The 24,579-nt window shown below is 40.1% G+C and overlaps 1 protein-coding gene across 1 annotated transcript in view; it reads left to right on the top strand.

The window, feature by feature from the left end:
- The window catches only part of LOC102787331 (uncharacterized), a 526,954-nt gene that overhangs the window by 451,635 nt on the left and 50,740 nt on the right, over nt 1-24,579 (top strand). The window contains exon 34 of the mRNA XM_087838425.1: nt 13,085-13,258. Within this exon, the coding sequence (XP_087694551.1) occupies nt 13,085-13,258 (174 nt within the window). The remainder of the gene's footprint in view (nt 1-13,084; nt 13,259-24,579) is intronic.

Raw genomic sequence — 24,579 nt, 5'->3', positions numbered from 1 at the left:
GCTGGACCTGAACCCAGCTGTGTGTCCTTAAAGAGTGACGCGTCTAAAGATCGCTTCATTGATTTTAAAGTCCAGCCTCTGTCTGCTGCAGAGAGCTGAGCTGTTAGTAACATGAACTCTCTGATTTAACTGCTTGATGTTGTTGGATATAAATGGCAGTACAAACACGTCATTCACGGTAATTGTAGAAACTAATGGTGGTGGTGCGTGTATGCGCCCAGATCAGCTGTCTGCGGCCCAGGACAGTGTAACTCCGTCACAACTATTTACATAAATCCTAACTAGGCACTTTACACAAGTGCCAACATGAGAAATTAGTGACGGTCCCATAATGAGCGCCTGGCAGAGGCTGCTTCGCAGTAAATGACAGTAACATTCGGTAAACTAAGTGTGCGCCAAGGATTTAAACAAAGGAGGATAATGGCCGCAGCAAAGAACAAACAGGATAAAACACAGAAACTTACAGTCTCATGGACGCACACCTCTGCTGACTCTCCCCACCTGCAGCTCTGACCGAACTCTCTGCGTCGAAGCGTAATGATGAGGTAGAATTGTGTCTTCTGATTGGTGAAGAGGATGGGTTGCCTTCCCGCTCATTGGCTATTTGGCAGCTGTATACTGATATATTTACTCGGCAGATGTGGCTCTGTTCGTCAGTTCTGCCAACTGGCTTTTGTACAACCGCGTTATAATGAGGGAGCACTGTATTGAACTTGAACAAAGGTTTGAGGAAGCACGAAAGCTGTCCACACATCTGGACTCAACGTTGTTGACAGTTGAGCCGACGTATTAAAGAACTGTGATGTATAAACTTTGAAGGGGTTAAGGGCGCTTTCCCACATGAAATAAGTGTTAGTACCTTGAAATGGCAATTCAATTCAATTCAATTCAATTTTATTTATATAGCGCCAAATCACAACAAATGTCGCCTCAAGGCGCTTCATAGATACAGAGAAAAGCCCAACAATCATATGACCCCCTATGAGCAAGCACTTTGGCGACAGTGGGAAGGAAAAACTCCCTTTTAACAGGAAGAAACCTCTGGCAGAACCAGGCTCAGGGAGGGGCGGGGCCATCTGCTGTGATTGGTTGGGGTGAGAGAAGGAAGACAGGATAAAAGACATGCTGTGGAAGAGAGACAGAGATTAATAACAGATGTGATTCAATACAGAGAGGTCTATTAACACATAGTGAGTGAGAAAGGTGACTGGAAAGGAAAAACTCAATGCATCATGGGAATCCCCCGGCAGCCTACATCTATTGCAGCATAACTAAGGGAGGATTCAGGGTCACCTGGTCCAGCCCTAACTATATGCTTTAGCAAAAAGGAAAGTTTTAAGCCTAATCTTAAAAGTAGAGATAGTGTCTGTCTCCCGAATCCAAACTGGAAGCTGGTTCCACAGAAGAGGGGCCTGAAAACTGAAGGCTCTCCCTCCCATTCTACTTTTAAATACTCTAGGAACAACAAGTAGGCCTGCAGAACGAGAGCGAAGTGCTCTAATAGGGTAATATGGTACTACAAGGTCATTAAGATAAGATGGGGCCTGATTATTTAAGACCTTGTATGTGAGGAGCAGGATTTTGAATTCTGGATTTAACAGGAAGCCAATGAAGGGAAGCCAAAACAGGAGAAATATGCTCTCTCTTTCTAGTCCCTGTCAGGACTCTTGCTGCAGCATTTTGGATTAGCTGAAGGCTTTTCAGTGAGGTTTTTGGACATCCTGATAATAATGAATTGCAGTAGTCCAGCCTGGAAGTAATAAATGCATGAACTAGTTTTTCAGCGTCACTCTGAGACAGGATATTTCTAATTTTAGAGATGTTGCGCAAATGGAAGAACGCAGTCTTACATATTTGTTTAATATGTGCGTTGAAGGACATATCCTGGTCAAAAATGACTCCAAGGTTCCTCACAGTGTTACTGGAGGCCAAGGTAATGCCATCCAGAGTAAGAATCTGGTTAGATACCATATTTCTAAGCTTTTCAGCGCCGAGTACAATGACCTCAGTTTGATCTGAGTTAAGAAGCAGAAAGTTAGTGGCCATCCAAGTCTTTATGTCTTTAAGACATTCCTGCAGTTTAACTAATTGGTGTGTGTTATCTGGCTTCATGGACAGATAGAGCTGGGTGTCATCTGCATAGCAGTGAAAATGTATGCTATGTCTTCTAATGATGCTGCCTAGGGGAAGCATGTATAATGTAAACAGAATTGGTCCTAGCACTGAACCCTGTGGAACTCCATAATTAACCTCAGTGTGTGAAGAGGACTCTCCATTTACATGCACAAATTGGAGTCTATTAGATAGATATGATACAAACCACTGCAGTGCAATACCTGTAATACCTACAGCATGTTCTAATCGCTCTAACAGGATATTATGGTCAACAGTATCGAATGCTGCACTAAGGTCAAGAAGGACAAGCACAGAGATGAGTCCACTGTCAGAGGCCATAAGAAGATCATTTGTAACCTTCACTAAAGCTGTTTCTGTGCTGTGATGAGCTCTGAAACCTGACTGAAACTCTTCAAATAAACCATTCCTCTGCAGATGATCTGTTAGCTGTTTGACAACTACTCTTTCAAGGATTTTTGATATGAAAGGAAGGTTGGAGATTGGCCTATAATTAGCTAAGACTGCTGGGTCTAGAGATGGCTTTTTGAGTAAAGGTTTAACTGCAGCCACCTTGAAGGCCTGTGGTACATAGCCGATTATTAGAGATAGGTTGATCATATATAAGATCGAAGAATTAATCAATGGCAGGACTTCTTTGAGCAAAGTCCAAGTTAGTGTTTGCAATGAGAAGGAATGAGCCAAATCTTAAATTAACTAGAGAATAGCATGCTCTTAATGTGAAAATCTGACTCCTGTCCTACTTCAGGTGGAGTCCCGCCTCCTTCCAGGAAGCAGCTCACCTGGGTTTCTGTGTTTGGTGTCCAGCTGTGGAGCTTGTTGTTGGTGTTTGAAGAAACTGTACGTTTGTGTTGTTTCCTCCTTTAACAGTTTGTTTGTTTCTGCTCTGTGATGTTTGGACCAGATGTTCAGCTCTTATTTCAGGACACACTTTGGATCGCTTGTGTTTGAAAACACATGATTATAGATTATTGATTGATTGGAATCCACACTGATTATCAGTCAGTTACTCTGCACTTAAACATTTGTTACTGTGATCAACAGTTTAAATGGTTCTGTGTGTAACTTTAGACCCAACTGACACTAATCAGTATCGTCATGTAACATTGTTTTTCCCTTTAAACAAGGACAAAGAGATCAAATCAGTTTGTTGTTAAGAAGTTGGCATTCAGGTTTTACTGAAGTGAAAAAACACAAAACAAAGCAGCTCAGTTTAGTTCAGGGTCACTGCAAAGTCAATCAGACATAAGATTCATGTTTTAAATGCTGTGTGTGCTGATAATATCTGCATATGGAGTTTGCAAGTTTAAAATACACAAGTTTAAAAATATATTTGGACTCTTCTGCTTTTCTGTGTCTTTCTATTGTGATGAACACATTGATTGCTGCTGTCACACTCTGAGGGTTTTGTGTTTATTGTGTTTTAATCAGGGACCTGAGTCTGACTTCTTTTAGTGTTTGAAGATTTTAATCACTGTTAGTTGGTCACAGTGTGTCTCTTGTGTCTGTGTGTTGCCATCCCATTGAAGTCTTTGCAATTTTTTGTTGAACACTTTGAACTTTGTCCTTTTTGAACTATTTTCAGTCTGAATGAAGAGTCACTTGATTGTATTTAAGTTTGTTGCCCTGAATTTAGCTACAAACCTTTGCCAACGAACCAGGTTACTCTTGTATTAAATACATTTATCCAGTCACTTAATGGTACATTTAGATGAGTTAAATAGTTGAACTGATGCATGTTACGATTCTGTTTGTTGTGATGAATTCTCAGTAAATCATGACTTTAATGTAAGAGCAAAGTCTCACAGCCTCAAACGCATTTAAACCTCTCACTCCATAACTGAAGATGTGTAAGATATAAAGTGCAGAACGCAAGCCTGATACTAGTGTTTGATCTGTTTCAAATTAAACACAAATGAACTGTTCAAGGGACAAAAGTAATTAGTTGTTTGGTCCTTTGTGAATTCTTACCTGTGTGGGAAATGTTCAGATAGAAAGATCTGAACTTTTTTAACAAGAATCAGACGGTTGTGTCCAGAAGATCAGGTCTGAGTCTGTCTAAGACCTTGTGCTGCTCCTGGTCAGCAGAGGGCTCGAAGCCATCTGTTCCTGACTGCTGATGCTTTCCTTTAACATCTTTAACAAGGACTCGTTTATTCATGAAAAACAGAAGACTTGATTCAAAAACAGAAGAAACAGCGCACAGTAAAGTTACATGTAATAACATGTTTAATGTTTAAACACAGGCATAGTGTGACGCACTTAAACATGAGGAAGTTAAACATTCTTCTGTTGATGGCTGATCACTGAGGCATCACAGAAACTGATGGAGTTGATAGAACAGAACAGGAAGTGAGATATTTTAATTTACTTGACATAAAACAAATTAATTTTATGTCATGACATAAAATAAATCAAATGTATGATCTAAATCAAACCCCTGATGTCTCTTAGCCTTTATACAGCTCTGTTAAATGAGTGTTGTTACCATTGGTGCATCACTGAGATCAGGTGTTCTGAAAACTGAAACTATGCTGCATGCAGCTACTAGTTTTTCTATTTTGGTGCTATAAATGTTCATGGACATGGTTTCCTTGGCTGAAAACACCAAACATCATTAAAATATCTTTTCATGAAAATGATGTAAGACAGAGCAGAGAGCTAATGCTGACTTTAATGCTCAGGACCCACTTCTTCTGATCGGACTGTGTTTGAGGATCTTTAGAAGTTTTTCTTTCTAGTTTCTCCACAAGTTAGCTGATTTAAAACAAACAATCAAACAAAAACCTTGTTCACATGCCATCAAGATAAAACGACAAAAATCCAAACCCTGCTGCAGATCTGGTGTTCTCCATATTAGGCTACGTTCACACTGCAGGCGAAAGCGCATCAAATCTGACTTTTTTGACCCTATGTGACCCAAATCCATCATGGTGACAGTGTGAACGGCACAAATCTGATATTTTCAAATCCGATCTGGGTCACTTTCGTATGTGGTCCTGAATCTGATACATATCTGATGTTTCAGAAAGCTGCTGTTTGATGGTCATGTCACTTTAAATCCGTCTTTTACGTCACTGACACGAGACAGACGCCAATTATCAGCGCTGGAGAAGACATCGTGAACGCTTCCTGTCCATCCAGTGAAACTGTTGGGAAGACAACGTTGGAGAGACGTGAACATTTTATTTGTTCTGTATAATCTGCAGATTCTGACAGAAATCTGCAACTATCCTTTGAAGCAGCGCTCCTCTAAAACAGCAATAAGGATCATTATTAGGTTATTTACATTATTATGGAAATAACAAAATAACTTAAAGCAAAAAGTGGGAAATGTGAAGTCCGAAACAAGTCTTTATATTAAGGTCCATCAGTCAAATAATACTGTTGCTCTGGGTCTAAACAGAGCGCGTTGTGTGTGATGTCTTCTTTTGCGCATGCGGCCGCTTTGAGCGTTCACACTAGAGCGCGTTTGCTGTCACATTTTATTTGTAGTGTGAACGAGCAGACAAAACAATCTGATTTGATCAAAAAATCTGAATTGAGCATCAAGACCTGCAGAGTGAACGTAGCCTTAGAGAATGGTGAGCTGCTAAATGTGTTTTATGTGGTAGCATCCAGTGAAACAGCATTTATACAGTCTAGCACTGACTCAGTTCACTAACCAGGTTCAAGGAAATAACTGGAAGATTTCCCAAACAGAGAAATCATGCTGGGATCTTTGTTCCCGCTATGAACTCTAATACAGTACAGATCTACATGTCAGGGGAGAAAATATAAGAGAAAAAGATTTCCAATAAAACACATAGAAAATCTGTTTTTCAGGTTCAGATTCATTTTCTGAATCTCTGCAGCGACACGTGGAGGAAGTGGTGGCCCTAAGCAGCAGATACTGTTTGTAGAAGTAACAGAGGAGCAATCAGAAGCAAACTGATTTAAAGAGGGGGGGGGGGGGGGGGGGGGTTAACAGATGAACTGGAATAAAATAAAAATTAATTGAACTTTGAATTACATAAAGTTACTTCACTGACTAAACCCAAAGTACATGTGCACTCAAGTAAACCTGAATCAAAAAAGAAACAAAGTTACTCAGCGATTAGGCAGCTCTTCTGTGAAAGAGTAGGTTAAATATTAGGAGCCACCATCAAAACAACTGGAGTGATGTCACCTGGAGTAAATGCAGATATATTTACATGAACTGAATATACCGTCCATTTCACAGATATCTTTAGTTTGGTTAAAGATTTTGATAAACACAGAAATTGATGAATCTGGAGTACAGAAAGTGGAATATCTAAACAAATGTAATAGCTGACTGTCTAAATTGAGTCTAAATTGATGGAAATAACCCAGAGAAGCTGCTGGAATCACTGAGCTTATAACAAAACAGTATAATGATTCATTTATAGCGCAGTAATACAGGTTTAAAAACAACAGGGACTAAAATGTCAATAATTCATAGTCCTTTTATTATTTAATTAACTTCATATTAGGTGGATTTGTGTGAGCGTGGCCTACTGATGACAATAACAGAGAAGCTGGAGGGAAAAAAGCTTTAAATTAGTTTTTATAGACTCTACACTCAGAAGTCAAAACAAGTGCGATGAATGAAATCCACATGTGCAGCACTGACAATAAGAAAGACCTTTAAAAGTACCAGGAACAAAACAAAAGCATGCAGGAGTTTAACAAACAAACTTGATCTACAAATTCTGTGGATGTTAAAATGCCTGCGTAAACAGAAGTGAATATGATGATGCGATTTTGGATGCTGATCATTTAAAAATGCTGAAACTTGAAATAATCACAAATCCAACTGAAGACAGGTTTAAGTTCAATATAAAGGTTAATGCTGATAAAACGTTTGTTAAAAAACTGCATAAATAGGCAGGTTTTTGTAAAACGTGGAGGTTATTACACGGGGTTCTAGTGATATGTTAATTTAAGTCTTGTATCCATTAATAAACATTAAATTTGTTTCATATTGTCATGATTTTAGCACTGATCTATTTTAAACTTCAAAAGAAAAATCAAAGTGATTACAGATATATTTTTCCCACAAAGCCCCCCCCCCCCCCCCAAAAAAAAAGCCCCCCAAAAAAGCCCAAACAACAAAAAAAGCCGTCTGTTATTTCTAATACAGATGCTGAAGTTATGAGTTGCAACTAAATGCACAATGCAACCACAGGTTTAACCCTATATAAGCATGTAGGCATATTAGAAGAGAGTGAAGGACAAGTTTTATAGACTTTAATAGACTTTACATGTAATTTCTATCTGATCATTGTTGAATCAGATATTTGTATTTGATGATTTTGTTTTATTGTGAAATGTCCCACAGAACAAACTGAGGTAAATTACCTTTGTGTTATTCAAACACTCTACAGGTCAGGTTGCGGTGCTGTGGATTTACTGTGCTGGAGTGCAGTACAGTGACTGTAGTGTTCATGGTCAGAGTCAGGTTACATCTTAGGGTTCTTCCACCTGCTGAATTCCACTTTATGTCTGACTGTTCTCATTTTTCTGTTTAGGTGCAGAGGCAAGGTCACCCTCTACAATTTAGGCAACAAAATACAGCTTTTCTTACCTTTATGTTTCTCTGCTTGTGACGTACACAACAATGGTCAAGCTGAGTATTGATTAGAATTAAAATTTAGACTGTAACAAAGTTTCTATTCCCATGTGCTAACATTATTTTATTATTATATTAATGTAGCACAAGGTTCAGTTCGCCTTGTTATAGAGGATTTCAGTTGATGTGCACATGAATGATTTGTGTTTCCTCTGCAGGTGAAGGTAGAAAGTGTGTGTGAGCTGATGTGAATTGAGCAGCATGGATCAGTGTGAGGACAGAGAGGAGGGAGTCCCTCCCTCTAAAAGCACTCTGTGTGGGGAACATGAGAGCCAGACCAAAGCTCAGAGGTGAGATGACCATCTCTAACTGTCCATGACTCTTCTCCATGTCACAGCTCAGCACTCACATCACTGCTCCATCATTATTCACAGGAACCAGCCTGGACCTCCACCCAGCTCTGTGTCCTTACAGAGTGACGGGTCTGAATATCGTCCCATTAATTTTAAATCCCAGCCTGTGTCTGCTGCAGAGAGGGGAGCTGTTAGTAACATGAACTCTTTGATTTAAATGATTTGATGTGTCCTGGTTTCTAAAATGCATCTCTGTAGGAGAGTAGTGTCTCAAAGGACACACAGGCTCAGCTGTCATTTCATCTGGTTTAAGACACATTTGGACCATCACAGTCACGTCTCCATCCCGCTTTTATTAATTAACTTCCTGTTGCTTGCAGATGACAGGAACACAAAGTGTTTGTGCCACGTGATGCTGCAGGAATGTTAACATGTCCATGATGGTTTTTCACAGGAACCAGCCTGGACCTCCATCCAACTCTGTGTCCTTACAGAGTGACGGGTCTAAAGGTCACTTCATTGATTTTAAATCCCAGCCTGTGTCTGCTGCAGAGAGGTGAGCTGTTAGTAACATGAACTCTTTGATTAAACTGCTCGATGTTGTTGGATATAAACTGCAGTACAAACACGTTGTTCCCTCAGTCCCATTTAAACTGTCTTTTAAAACAAGCCTTTGGTTTTTAAACAACTGAAAACCCACTGCAGCAAACAGGAAGTGATCAGAGCGTCCGTCCACTTCCTGTCAGGCCCTGCAAACATTTCATATTGAAGAAAAGTAGTTGATATCTCACATTTTTACTCCGCCACATTCAACCATTTTGACATTTTAGGCCACAGCATGAAACTCTTGTCACATGACTCCTGTTATGTTATAGAGTCATGTGACCACCAGGGAGTGATTTGTATGGATGAAACACATTCAAATCAATCTGATTCATCAATGGAAACATTTTTGGTGTTAAATGCACCAACACTGAAAACGCTGAAGATAAAAACACAACAAATGAAATATGAACAAATCGAGGCTTTGAATACACGTGTGTGTGTTTGAGACAAAGAGATAAATGGATTGTGTGTCTGTCCTATTGTTGCATGAGGATTACAGACGTTTACACCATATAATGAAGTAAATGCAGAATAAACACAAAGAATGTTAAATGCTTCAATTCAAAGAGACTTTGAATAGTTTTCTTCAGTCTTTAACTCAGCTTCTCTCCTGTAAATACAACTTTGTAACAAACATATATACTAAAAGGTAAGTATGCACTAATATATAATAATATATAATCATTTATAATAAATAATAATTAATGTTCTTCTGTCAGATCATTGATTAGACTCGACTCCAAATACGAGACTCAGAAAACTCAAATGAAAACTCAAATCAAACCAATGAGAAAGGGACTTCTTGTGTTAGAATGAAAACATATGGAAGTCGTCAAGTTTCAAACACTCGATGAATCTACTGCACAGTTACATTCAGGGACCTTTGGCCTCCTGAGAGCATTAGTTGATGGTTCATCACAGTTTTACCTTCCAGTGAGTGAATTTATCAGTTTGATGAAGTCTCAAAGTTTCCTCTGAGCTTCGGCAACATCATCACTTCCATCACTGATGAAAGAAAGTTCATAGAAAACAGAAAATCTATCTTCAGAATCTGAGAGTCTAAAACTTGATAAAGTTGATTCAGATGAAGTTATTTGAGCAGAAACTCCTGGATCTTTATCCTGTGTGGATCTAATCCTTCATGGTTCCTCCACAGAGTGGACCAGCAGAGCTCAGAGGTTCCCAGTGGTCAGTCTGCCCAGCAGCATCAAACACAGCTGGACTCCATATTTATGGTCTGTACATGTACAACAACTACTGTTACATCTGTTCTGTTCACAGTCATCTCCATGCTGCTCTTTGTAGACCAGTGGATTGTCTGTGTGTCCAACATGGATCTGATGTTTGGCTCCATGATTTCAGTCTGATTGGCTCATTCATAAAGTATTCTGTTCCAGCTGCTGGAGGACAACATCATCACTTTTGTGAAGAACGAGCTGAAGAAGATCCAGAAGGTTCTGAGTCCAGATTACCCAGAATGCTTAGAGAGTCAGAGAAGCAGCAGCAGAGAGGCATTTGTGAAGATCACAGTGGACTTCCTGAGGAGAATGAAGCAGGAGGAGCTGGCTGACCATCTGCAGAGCAGTAAGAGGATTTATCTAAAGATTTAAGCTGCTGGATAAATGAACATTTTCCAGAGATGGAAGATGGAGCAACATGTTTTAAAGATTAGTTCTTTTTGGAATTGAGATTGAATTTGAATTGAATTGAATTGAATTTGGAACTGAGTGTTTATTTTTCTTCTCATTCAGAACTTCAAGCTGCAGTTTGTCATCGTAACCTTAAATCTGCACTGAAGAAGAAGTTCCAGTGTGTGTTTGAGGGCATTGCTAAAGCAGGAAACCCAACCCTTCTGAATCAGATCTACACAGAGCTCTACATCACAGAGGGAGGGACTGCAGAGGTCAATGATGAACATGAGGTCAGACAGATTGAAACAGCATCCAGGAAACCAGACAGACCAGAAACAACAATCAGACAAGAAGACATCTTTAAAGCCTCACCTGGAAGAGATGAACCAATCAGAACAGTGCTGACAAAGGGAGTGGCTGGCATTGGGAAAACAGTCTTAACACAGAAATACAGCCTGGACTGGGCTGAAGACAAAGCCAACCAGGACATCCAGTTCATATTTCCATTCACTTTCAGAGAGCTGAATGTGCTGCAAGAGGAAAAGTTCAGCTTGGTGGGACTTGTTCATCACTTCTTTACTGAAACCAAAGAAGCAGGAATCTGCAGCTTTGAAGACTTCCAGGTTGTGTTCATCTTTGATGGTCTGGATGAGTGTCGACTTCCTCTGGACTTCCACAAAACTACAATCCTAACTGACCCTAGAAAGTCCACCTCAGTGGATGTGCTGCTGATAAACCTCATCAGGGGGAAACTGCTTCCCTCTGCTCGCCTCTGGATAACCACACGACCTGCAGCAGCCAATCAGATCCCTCCTGACTGTGTTGGCATGGTGACAGAGGTCAGAGGGTTCACTGACCCACAGAAGGAGGAGTACTTCAGGAAGAGATTCAGAGATAAGAAGCAGGCCAGCAGGATCATCTCCCACATCAAGAAAGCTCGAAGCCTCCACATCATGTGCCACATCCCAGTCTTCTGCTGGATCACTGCTACAGTTCTGGAGGATGTGCTGGAAACCAGAGAGGGAGGACAGCTGCCCAAGACCCTGACTGAGATGTACATCCACTTCCTGGTGGTTCAGGCCAAAGTGAAGAAGGTCAAGTATGATGGAGGGGCTGAGACAGATCCACACTGGAGTCCAGAGAGCAGGAAGATGATGGAGTCTCTGGGAAAACTGGCTTTTGATCAGCTGCAGAAAGGAAACCTGATCTTCTATGAATCAGACCTGACAGAGTGTGGCATCGATATCAGAGCAGCCTCAGTGTACTCAGGAGTGTTCACACAGATCTTTAAAGAGGAGAGAGGACTGTACCAGGACAAGGTGTTCTGCTTCATCCATCTGAGTGTTCAGGAGTTTCTGGCTGCTCTTCATGTCCATCTGACCTTCATCAACTCTGGACTCAATCTGCTGGAAGAACAAAAAACAAAAACCAAGTGGTTTAAATTGTTTGGAAAAAAAGAATTACAGAAAGAAGTTCAATCTGCAGAGAAACACTTCTACCAGAGTTCTGTGAACAAGGCCTTACAGAGTCCAAATGGACACCTGGACTTGTTCCTCCGCTTCCTCCTGGGTCTTTCACTGCAGACCAATCAAAGTCTCCTACGAGGTCTGCTGACACAGACAGGAAGTAGTTCACAGACCAATCAAGAAGCAGTCCAGTATATCAAGGAGAAGCTCAGTAAGAATCTGTCTGCAGAGAAAAGCATCAATCTGTTCCACTGTCTGAATGAACTGAATGATCGTTCTCTAGTGGAGGAGATCCAACAGTCCCTGAGATCAGGACGTCTCTCCACAGATAAACTGTCTCCTGCTCAGTGGTCAGCTCTGGTCTTCATCTTACTGTCATCAGAAAAAGATCTGGATGTGTTTGACCTGCAGAAATACTCTGCTTCAGAGGAGGCTCTTCTGAGGCTGCTGCCAGTGGTCAAAGCCTCCAACAAAGCTCTGTGAGTAAACATGTGATCAGGCTTTTATTTATAACATAAACAGTGTAGTGTGTGATGGACCCTTAAAAACGTAAACATATTTATTTACATGATAAATACAGTATATTATATTTAATGTTTGATAGCAGCAGTAAATGTCAGAGTGTCTTAGACATATATGGACTTCAGCTTTAATCAAAGTCATATCCAGAATCATCCTGTAAGTAAAATTTATTTATACAGCAGCTTTCACAGGTCAAAAACCACAAAGTGCTTTACAATAGAAACAGCCAATAAAAACACAGAAGATAAAAACATTAAACAGCAAACACTGAACATCATACAGCCTAAAACTAGTTAAAGGCCACTCTGAATACTAGAGTCTGAATAAATGAGTTAGTGGGACCAGTAACAGCCTTTAACTGGAAGATCTCAGATGTGAGAAGAGCTGTAGGATTGTAGAAAGTCAGAAATATAGACTGGGACTTAAAGTAAGGACTAAAACTTTAAATAAAGCCTAAAATGAAGAATTATGACAGAATTAACCAATAAGAATCCATTAAATGGGAAAAAAGTCAGTTAAACTTCTGTAATAGTTTTATGATAATTTAATGAGCAGAGAGTTATTGATCAATATGTCAGCTAGTTTGGTGCTAATGCACTGCCCGGCACATGGAGCCCAATTGGCATTTGCAATAGAATACCAGAATTGATTGACCATTGTCAGTTAACAAATGTCAGCATCATCCATTTGTTGACTCTCAGTAAAAAAACAGGATTTATTGCAAAATCTAAAAACTCTTTTGTGCACCCTCATTGCAACTTAACGACAGTGTTTGTTTAATGTTTATCTGTCATTTTTCAGACTGAGTCACTGTAAGCTCTCAGAGAGAGGCTATGAAGCTCTGTCCTCAGCTCTCAGCTCCCAGTCCTCTAGTCTGAGACAGCTGGACCTGAGTAACTCTGACCTGCAGGATTCAGGAGTGAAGTTTCTGTCTGAAGGACTGAAGAGTCCACGCTGTAAAATGGAAACTCTCAGGTCAGGATTTAAAATTTTTCATTGATGATCACGTTAAACCTGATTTCTATTACTGCATAAACAGTAAATTGATTTTTAAAAAAGTCTTAATGTAGAAATTAGTGTCTGGGGTTTTTAGTGATATTTGTTCACTTTCTGTCTTTCATTTGCAATGAAATGTCCCATCTGCTCCTCTGAGTCCAAAATCTTTATTTTAGCAGTGCTTCATCCACCAAACCTTCTAGTTCGATTCCTGTATTCTGAAGTTTTTTACAGAGCTGTTTGTTCAGATATCAGAATGTGATTTTCAGAAACATTTAGTAATAAAAATATGATCAATTGATTATTTCTGACTGAAAAGATGAAATATATATTTGGTCATAGTGATATGACTCATTGCCTCACTTAAACATAAAATGTAAACAACAATTCAAAACAATAGATTAATACAAAACAGAATTTGACTGTTGAGCTCAAAGTGAGCTTGAATGTTATTCACTTCCTGTTTTATTTTGGTAGTTAACGTCTCTGGTTTTTACTTTTACTTCCTCCCCCGACATTGTCTACATTAGTTTCAGCTGTAGAAGATTTTATTGACTGTTTGATTTGTCACTTTTTTAAACTATAATTGTTGACTTATAAACTATTGCTAAAATGTATTTTCATTAAAATGCCAAAAAAATTATTACTTTATCATCTAATTAGATTATAATTCTGTAAATAAGAGTGATAGTGTGGCCTGTGTGGGTTGTCTTCAGGTTCTCTGCTTCCTCCCACAGTCCAAAAACATGCATGCAAGGTTAACTGGAGATGTGTGATTGTGAGCATAAATGTTTGTCTTTCTCTGTCTAGCTCTGTTTCTACCTGCCTACATCACCGTGGTTACTGATGCTGAATCAATAACCTGGTCTGGATCAGGTTATGTTCAGAGTTTTTGTTTAAAATCAGCTGAAGTGACTCATTTTCACTGATTCTTTCATTTACAGAAAGCTTTAAGTGAGATATAGATTAGGTCATATGTTACTAATATTACTTTTAACCTGAGTAGCGAAAGTCCGTGGTGATCTGAAAATGATGTGCCGGGAGTTGTGCCGTTCTCGGCGGCTTCAGTGACCCTCGAGCTCTCAACTAGCTATCGAGCTGGTGGGTAGCAGACGTCTCGGAAAACGTCGAAGCACTTAAACCGAGCAGATATTTGAAGTTTCCACACCCACATTCTCGACTGAAAATATGTTAAAAGTTTATTTTGTCACCCAGGAAGATTAATAAGAGTAATTTTAAAACTTAGTAGCGGTCGCCATTACCAGAAACTGGAGTTTGGCTGGGCCGCACTATGAATTCTGGGATATGGTGGGCCACGAAGGACACACCCGACCCATCCTTCAAATTCGGGGAAAAGGAGGACGCATTTGTCGGCTGCATTCGGAGGAATTTGGACAGCTTTCGGTGCGTCGCTGTGACGTTATCGGTCTACAAATGTTTCCTCAGGAGGATGCAGCCCATGAATTTGGACACACCGAGCCTGCGTGCTGGTAGCACCTTAGCCACAGCTCGGGTGTGGAGGAGAAGCTGAAAAAGAAGGTTTTCTAGTTTGTAAGGAGGAAAAAACTGAGGGGACTAAGTTAAAGAGAGGCTGGAGAGTAACACAGAGCAGCAATGAATGCTGCTCACACAGTTTAGACAGTTTAGCATCAAATGTTCGAGTGAGTTAGCTCCCAGCTAACTAGCAGAGCAGCTAACTAGCAAACCAGCTAACTGCACCCACAAGCTGCGACTGCGTCTTTCTAACAAGAGCGTCAGACACTCAGACTGATTTTCTTTGTGGATGATGATGTATTCTCACACTGATCCTTCATGATGATGCTGCCATCCACCCACTGCTTCTAGTGTTGCCAACTCCTCAGTAAGGGAAATTGCTATTGGCTGTCCTAAACGTCGCTGGAAGTCGCTAAATGATGTCATCGCCTAATTTGGATAAATGGTCATGCTAATGTAATTGTAACGTACGTTGTAGGAGAGAAAAATAACATCGTGGAAGCGACATAACGTGAGTAAAAAACGTCCTGGAATGCATTTAAATAAATAAATGATAGTTCTGTCTGTAACTATTATAACACTCTCACCACATCTGTTAACAATTCTCTCAACAAATGTGTTTTTCCTCGTTCTTTGTTATCCAGCTGAGACTTTGGGTATAAATGTGTCATAAACAGGAGAAAGCAGTGCAGGTTCAATGTAATCAAACCTCAGACTGAGTTCAAAATCATCACCTGTCCCTGATACCACATCAGCACCAGAACCATGATGTGTTTACTCACATTTAAAAAGGTGGAGGTCAGTGTGAATGGACTGTTGTCATTGGTCTGAATGTGCCTCTATAAACATGTGCTCTTCATTATTGATGTTTTCCTAATGAACAGAAAATGAGACTTAACAAAATCCTTCTGACTGTTGTTGGAGCAGGTTGGGTCCTGGGTTTGAGTCCCCCACTGCACCACAGGGGCTTCTAGCTTTGTTTCACAGTGTGTAGAACAACAAATAAAACCAAATCACAAAAAAACACATCAAACTTTGAGGGTTTAACCAAGGATGAGGAAGTAGACTCGGCCCCAAACATCTGGATATATGGATGGTTACCACAGCAACCACAGCAGTGTGCTCTCAGTATATTTAGTTGTATAAAGGTGTTTGTGGTGTGTTGCTGCTGAAACAGCCTCATGTATGTTGACACAGGGAGAAAATAGTGTGAGAACACTGTTCACAGCAGTCACAGCTCGCTACCTTCAACAGTCTCTTCCTTCCTTGTTTGGATGTCACTGATATCATCTTCTGCTCTCACACTGACCACCTGTTGAAGCTAACATGCTAACATGGAAGCAGCAGGTATGCCACCTGTGGCAGCTGAGGTCACGTGATCTGAGTGTTTGAACCACACGTTGGAGCAGCGTTTCCAAACATCTGCACTTCAGAAGCTCCAAAGTGTGGAAACGTCACTGTGGAGCGTCTCATCCCTATCTAAGAGATTTTCTTGCCTCTGCAAAGAGAAGCTTGCAAACAGCACCATAGTTTGTCAATCCCAACCAATCAAAGCGCTCCTTATGTCACGTCACATGACTCATGTGTTTTCCTCTTTGATTAGCACCCAAAGAACTAAAGAAAGGCTAAAAGGACGTTCAGCCAATCAAATCCCTCCTAGGAACAGGAAGTCTAGAGAGGAAATGGAGCAGAGAAGGAGAATCACCAGTTTAAATGTCTGAGTTTTAAACTGGTGACCCTCTAAAGAGGCTTTTATTGACTCTGTTTTCTTTACAGATTTTTTCACCATTTAAACTGTTTAATATCAGATTTAGAAATAACTTTTGGACAGTTTTTCTACATTTGCACTAAAATGTTTCATAAGTAATGACTTTCTGACTTTACGTTGGACTAATCTAACGACTCAGCCTGGCTATGTTGGACTTGGTGTGGAAGCAGCTCCCAGTTTGAGTTCAGGAGACAGACACCCTCTCTACTTTGAAGATCAGCTGCAAATTTCCTTTTTGATAAAGCTTATAGTTCGAGCTGGATCAGGTGAACCATCCCTTAGTTATGCTGCTATAGGCTCAGGCTGTTGGTTCTTTCCATGATGGTCTGCTTTCTTCTCCACTCCCCTCTTTTCACTCCTGATGCTTTTATATGTCACTACTGCATGTCTTTTGTCTTCTCTCTCCTTAGTTTGTGTTTTGTTCTTGTCTCTCTGAGCTCATCTCTTCTCTTTCCCCTCACCCTGCAACCAGTCATGGTAGATGCTCCTCCTGGAGCCTGTTTTGACTGGGAGGATCTTTGTGTCAAAGTGAGTTCTTCTTCCCACCATCACCAAGTGCTGCTCACAGTGGATTGTGTCGCGAAATCGATCAATGTAGAGCAGTGAGACAAACCACGGAGACCCCAGAGAAGTGCAATCAAACGATGAGTTTATTAACACACAGGAGAAAACATCAGCCTATGTCTTCTGACAAAAATACATGTTGTGGACACTTACAAAGCAGTGGGGTATACGCCCCCCCATGGCGTCAATAAAAATAGTCAGATTAAAATAGGTTCCAGACATTAGTCACAGTTAATGGTACATCTTGTACATCTTTAATGGCTATAAACAGACATAGAACTTCTCTTTTCTATAACACCTTCCATACAAGGTAATAAACTTCAAGCCCTCAGGGTCTCTGGGGCTAATTATTGACTCTGGTCATCTGTTGCCAAGTAGAGTAAAATATAGTGAGACACCAAATGAGTTAAGGCCTCAGGCCTGACAAATTCCTAGATTATATGTGTTATATGTATTTTAAGCATGCATGCAATCATCCTGTTCTAGTTTCCCTCAGCATGTATCACCTGGACAGTCACGCCAGTGAAGCTTAAGACCCTTAATGAACCGAACCTCAACTCGAAATAAGCACAAATATGCAATGTGTATGAAATACTTCTGACCGTACTTGTAATAAAAGTTAACATAATGGAAGGATCCTCAAATGAACATCTTCAATAGACAACTTTAATGCAATATCAATACTGTGAGAAATATTATTAGATGGAATAATGCTGTAAAGAATGTTATTAATGCAGTTATAATGATGCAGATTATACGGCAGCAATAAAAGAATTTCTGTATCTCCACAATTGTCTGATGGTAGGTGCTTTCTCTCTAATATTGGAGGCCCTTACACTGTTAAACAGCTTCAGATGACTGTTGTTGTCTGTTGGGAATTGTCACTTTTAAATAAAGTTACATTGAATGGATGTAAATGGATAGATGTTATTGTGACAAAGAGAAAACGATTGTTGACAGATAGATTGTTGTTTTGTGTGTCTGCAGTCTGTCAGGCTGTCTGATCACAGAGGAAGGCTGTACTTCTCTGGCCTTAGCTCTGAGCTCCAACCCCTCCCATCTGAGACAGCTGGACCTGAGCTACAATCATCCGGGTGACTCAGGAATGAAGCTGCTGTCGGCTGGACTTAATGATCCAGGCTGGAGACTGGACACTCTCAGGTATGAAGAGAATGTCTGATAGAGCAGGAAGAGCTGGAAACATTTCCTGTGTCCTTCACTCACTTCCTGTTTGTTTCCTGCAGATGACACATGAACAATCACACATGCAGGAATATTTTCAAGGACAGACACACTAGTCTAGCTGGATAGTACATGGATATTTATGTAGGGGGTCTCCAAGGAGTCTGTTTGCAGGAACATTAATTATAACTGATAAGTCATGTTGAGAGTTTCATTAAAAGTAGACCTACAGTTAGGTCCATAAATATTTGGACAGAGACAACATTTTGTAACTTTAGACTTTATTAGGTCACAGGTGTACCTGAGATAGTGGGCACTGTGTACCTAATAAAGTGTCAGCCATGTGTATGTTTCCCATGCTGTATGTCCACAGTCTCAGTGACACTGACAGAAGGATGAAACAAGGCTGTGAATCATTTCAGTCTGTGTGTGTGACAAAGAGGCAGACAGGAGCAGCTAAAATTTGGAAATGGAAGCTTAAATAATGACAAACTCTACATTCACACCAGAATTCACAATAATTTGTTCTCAAGTGCACATTTAGCAGCTAATGCTAATACTGTTTTCCCTTACTTTCTACAACTTGAGGAGCTATTGCTAAGTAGGCCACTTTGCTCTGCTAAGGATTTGTGTGACCATGATGGAAACTCTGATAAGCTAATGCTGCTAAGCTGATGCTGTTTATGGGCCCTGTTGGAATCAATATTTCATTCTCATTCTGTTGTTTGAGAACAATATTAACGTCTCACATCATTATTACACAAGAGAAAAGGGTATTAGCGTTAGCTATAAATGCTTATTCACCTCAAATTAGCTTTAGCTGCTAATGGAAGCCTACTTAGCATAAACCCTTCACATCATTATAATGCAAGGAAAAAGAGTCACTCATGGCAGCCTATTTAGCATTAACGTCACATCATTATAACACAAGAGAAAAGGGTATTAGCATTACCTACTAGTGCTTATTCACCTCAAATTACCTTTAGCTGCTAATAGTAGCCTACTTAGCATTAACTCCTCACTAATATAATGCTAATTTACATCAAATTAGCATTAGCTGCTCATATTGTTATAAGGAAAGAGAAAACAGTATTAGCATTAGCTGCTAATAATTATTCACCCCTAATTAGAATAAGCCGCTAAAAGCAGCCTACTTAGCATTAACTCCTCACTTCGTTGTTACCCAACGGAAAAGAGTATTAGTATTAGCTACTATCATTTTTAATAAGTAAGCGAAAACATTGTTAGCATTATTGGATAATGCTAACACACATTAAATTAGCATCAGATATTTACAACAGCGTACTTAGAATTAGCCGCTCACATTGGTCATGTGCAGATTCATGTGCTGCATCCTCCTGAGGACCCGGCCTTCGCAGTCTACGTGGGCCAGGTCCTCAGAAGGTCGGGTAGGCCGGAAATAAACGGCTGGGGAAATTGGATGGTCTACCCTTCTGATTAGCATCACCGCTGTCTCGGTGGAGTTTAATAAACTCGGCCGTCTGCTCCTTGCTATCTAAAATATAGCAGGACACTGACGTAAATTATTGACCGTCTCACACTTCTGACCATTGAACCCCCCGGCTTGCTATCGAGCTGTTGGGTAACAGACGTCTCCGAAAACGTCGAAGCACTTTTGCAAATATGCAATATCTTGATAAACCGAGCAGATATTTGATGTTTACACAGCTACTTTCTTGCCTGAAAATATGGTAAAAGTTTATTTTGTGACCCAGAAGGATTAGTAGGCGTAATTTTAAAACTTAGTAGCTGCCGCCATTGTTAGAAACTGGAGTTTGGCTGGGCCGCGCTATGAATTCTGGGATATGGTGAGCCACGAAGGACACACCTGACCCATCCTTCAAATTTGGGGAAAAGGAGTACGCATTTGTCGGCTGCAATCGGAGGAGTCTACGAATTTGGACAGCCTTCGGTGCATCGCTGTGACGTAATCGGTCTACAAATGCAGCCTCAGGAGGATGCAGCCCATGAATTTGGACACGACCATTGTTAAAAAGTAAGGGAAAACAGTATTAGCAGTGTGCATAATGCTAATGCATAATGAAAAAACGGTATTAGCATTAGCTGCTAATAATTATTCACCCCTAATTAGAGTTAGCTCCTCTTGGCATCCTACTTAGCATTAACTCCTGACGTCGTTGTAATGCAAAGGAAAAGAGTTACCATTATCAATGCTAATTCACATCAAATTAGCATTAGTTAATAAGGGTAGACTTCGTATCATTAGCTGCTGTCATGCTTACAAAGCAAACAGTATGAGCAGTACTAGCTGCTCACATTGTTAAAGGGGAAGAGAAAATGAATTATTCACCCCTAATTAGAATTAGCCACTAATAGCGTATTGTTAAAAAGTAAGAAAAAACATTGTTAGCATAAGCGGATAATGCTAATTCACCTCAAATTAGTATTAGCTAATAACGGCACCTGCTTAGCATTAGCTGGTCACATTGTTATGAGGCAAGAAAATATGGTATTTGCATTAGCTGCCAATTTCTATTTACCTAAAATTAGCATTAGCGACTGATTGCAATCTATTTAACATTAACTCGTCACTAATACAATGCTAATTCACAGCAAATTAGCATTAGCTGCTAACATCAGCCTACTTAGCACTAGCTGCTCACATTATTAAAAGGGAAGGGAAAAGTTTTAGCATTATCGGCTAATGCTAACTCGCATCAAATTAGCATTACCTAATAACAACCTTCTTAGCATTAGCTGCTCACATTGTTAGAAATCAAGAGAATATGGTATTAGCATTAGTTGCCAATGCTTATTCACCTAAAATTAGCATTAGCCACTAATCGTAGCCTATTTAGCATAAACTTCTTAATGCTTAATGAAGTTAATTAATGCTAAATAGGCTTAACTGAAATGAAAGTAATGTTAGCATTAGCTGCTGCTATTGTAAAAAGGTAAGATAAAACATTGCTAGCAGCAGCGGATAATGCTAACAAACATAATAATTAGCATTACCTAATAATGCCAGCCTTCTTAGCATTAGCTGCTTATATTGTCATAATGCAAGGGAAAAGAGTGGGCAAAAACATTGTTAGCATTAGTGGATAATGCTAATTCACCTAAATAAGCATTAGCTAATGATGGCTACGTACCTGGCATTAGCTACTGATATTGATTTAAAGCAAGAAAATATGGTATTAGCATTAGCTTTTAATGCTTTTTCATCTAAAATTAGAATTGGCCACTAATGGCATCCTATTTAGCATTAACTCTTCACATCGCAGGGGGAAAGTTAAAATTGAATAAAAAAAGTGTTCACATTAGCTACTCGTATTGTTAAAAAGTAAGAAAAAACATTGTTAGCATAAGGGGATAATGCTAATTCACCTCAAATTACTATTAGCTAATAACGACAACCTACTAAGTATTAGCTGGTCACATTGTTATAAAGCAAGAAAATATGGTATTAGCATTAGCTGCCAATTCCTATTTACCTAAAATTAGCATTAGCCACTAATGGCAGTCTACTTAGCATTAACTCCTCACTAATGTAATGCTAATTCACATCAAATTAGCTTTAGCTTTAGCATTAGCTGCTAGCATCAGCCTACCTAATGGTGCTAATGGCGGCCTACTTAGCATTAGCAGCTCAGATGTTTTAATGCTAGGAAAAAGAGTGTTAGCATTAGCAGTTCACATTGTTATAAAGTTAAGGGAAATAGTGTTAGCATTAGCTACTCACATTGTTAAAAAGTAAGTGTTAGCATTAGTGCATAATGCTAATTCACATCAAATTAGCATTAGTTAATAACGGCAGCCCATTTACCATTAGCAGATAATGTTTACCTTGGCCCACTGGAAAAGTTAAGAACTAAAGATTTAGGAATGTTTCTCGGTAGCTCTTTCTCATTTGAGAAACAAATGAATTCTGTTATTAAAACCAGCTGTAAGGTTTATATTGTTGATTGTCATTTATCCTTAGAAATATTTACTCATATATGCTTAGTTTTATAATCGATTGCATGATGATAGAGGTTTGATCCTTAGTAGTCTGTAAAGACTCTGTGCCTTCCAGAGTGCTCTGGCATGCACACACCACTTGGGGCCATGAGAGAGGTCGTACCCTCTCTTACTGATTTATGGTGTAGGACAGGGGTCTCAAACTCAATTTAGCTGGGGGCCGCTGCAGGCAGAGTCTGGGTGAGGCTGGGCCACGTTAGGTTTTCCACAAGAAAGACATGGTTAAAAAATTCCAATCTTCTCAAATCTCTTTATTTATTTATTTTTTAACACAAAATATGAAAAATAAATAAACAAATTAAGAATTAATATAAAATAAATCAATCTGTAATACATAAATAAAATAATAATAAGATATTTTTAGTCAGTGAACTTATGTGTTTTTTTTCAGTCTTCTATATCTGCTGTATTTAGTTTGAAATGTCTGTATTAACAGTTCTATAACCTTCTTCTGAACATGAATGGAACATTGTAGAAAATGAACTGTTCTTCTGAACATGGCTTCTCTTGCCTACTCCTTGCTGCTAGAGACCTGGCAGCGTTTCCTCTCGCATAGCCGAGCCAGATTTGGCCTGAGGGAGGAAGCAGTTGCGACCCTCAGTATGTCTTGAAGATGATCATCCATAAGTCTGGACCTGTACTTGGACTTATTGAAGTTCAAAGTGGAGATGAGCTTTTCGCACAAGTATGTGCTACCAAAAAGGCACATGGTCCGCTTGAACATTGGGGAAAGCCGAGGGAAACTAGGGCTCAATTCTCTCAAAAATTGTCCAAGCTTGTCTGCTTTTCCACTCACCTCCCTGAACTTTGCTTTGAGTTCAGAGTTGCACTGCAGCTCAATGAGCTCCATTTGAAGCACAGAAGGGGCATCTTGCACATCAAAGGAGAAGGGGTCCGCAAAAATTTGAAAGGTGGCTCTGTGTGTCTTGAAGTGAGCAAATCTGTGATCAAATTCCTCCTGTAGCCTCAAAATGACATCAACATACTTGTCAGCACTGAATGGTGTGCCTGCATCCACGAGTGCCTTGCATGCTGGGAAATGGCAAAGGTTTGTCTGAGAGAGCTGAGCTTCCCAGAGCGCAAGTTTTGTGGAGAATGCTCTCACGTTGTCATAGGCAGCACTGACAAGTTGCCCCTGGCCTTGTAACGTCTTGTTCAGTACATTAAGCTCATGTGTTATATCAACAAGAAAAGCTAAGTCCATGAGCCATTTGGGATCAGTTAGCACAGGAACACTAACTCCATCCTTCTCCATGAAGGCTTCACTTCTGCTCTCAACTCAAAAATCTCTTTAATACATTTCCCCTGCTGAGCCAACGTACCTCAGTGAAGTCGAGCACATCCCCATATTCTGACTCCATTTCCTCTAAAAAAGCACAGAACCTTCGGTGCTTTAAGCCCCTGGATCTGATTTGGTTGATGCATTTCACAACAATAGACATCACATTGTCAAATTTCAGGCATTTGCTGCAAAGGACCTGCTGATGGATAATGCAGTGCAGAGCAATGGCCTCCTCCACGCCTTCCTCTTCCAGTTTTTTTTGAACAAGTGCCACCAGTCCATTTTTCCTCCCTGTCATTGATGGCGCTCCATCTGTTGTTATTCCAACAAACCTCTTCCATGGCAAACCAACATTCTCAATGGCATCACACAGCTTGTAAATATCTGCTGAGCGGTGGTCTGGCCATGCATTGGAATTACTGTGAGCAGCTCCTCCATCACTTCAAAACTGTCATCAACACCACGGACATACATTGGGAGCTGGGCAGTGTCGGTGATGTCTGTGGTCTCATCAAGAGCGACTGAGTATACACTGAAACATTTGGCTTTCTCACACAGTTGGTCATAAATGTCACTTGACAGGTCAGAAATGCGATCTGCTGCGGTGTTGGCAGAAAGGCTGATGTTGCTAAACTGACCTTTCTTTCCCGGACAGACTATATTTGCAGCCTGCAATATGCACTTTTAGACAAATTCACCTTCTGTGAATGGCTTCCCTGCTTTAGCAATCATCTCACTAACCACGTGGCTTCGACTGCTGCATTATTCTCTTTGGTTGCTTTCTTGAAGAAATCTTGCTGCCTCAGTAGATCTGTTTTAAGACTGGCAACCCGGTTCGCTCTCTCATCTCCCTGGTATTTTGCATCCACCTCAGCATGTCTAGTTGTGTAATGACGTTTCAAATTGTATTCCTTGTGCACCGCAACTTTCTCTGTGCAAATAAGACAGGTCGGGGTGCCCCTGTGCTCAACAAAGAAATATTGCATTTCCCACTTTTCCTGAAATTGT

This window comes from Neolamprologus brichardi, chromosome 3 (genome assembly GCF_056152115.1).
Source record: "Neolamprologus brichardi isolate AB-2024 chromosome 3, ASM5615211v1, whole genome shotgun sequence".
NCBI lineage: Eukaryota > Metazoa > Chordata > Actinopteri > Cichliformes > Cichlidae > Neolamprologus > Neolamprologus brichardi.
The sequence above is the reverse complement of the archived record's forward strand: the minus strand, read 5'-3'. Positions and strand labels throughout refer to the sequence as shown.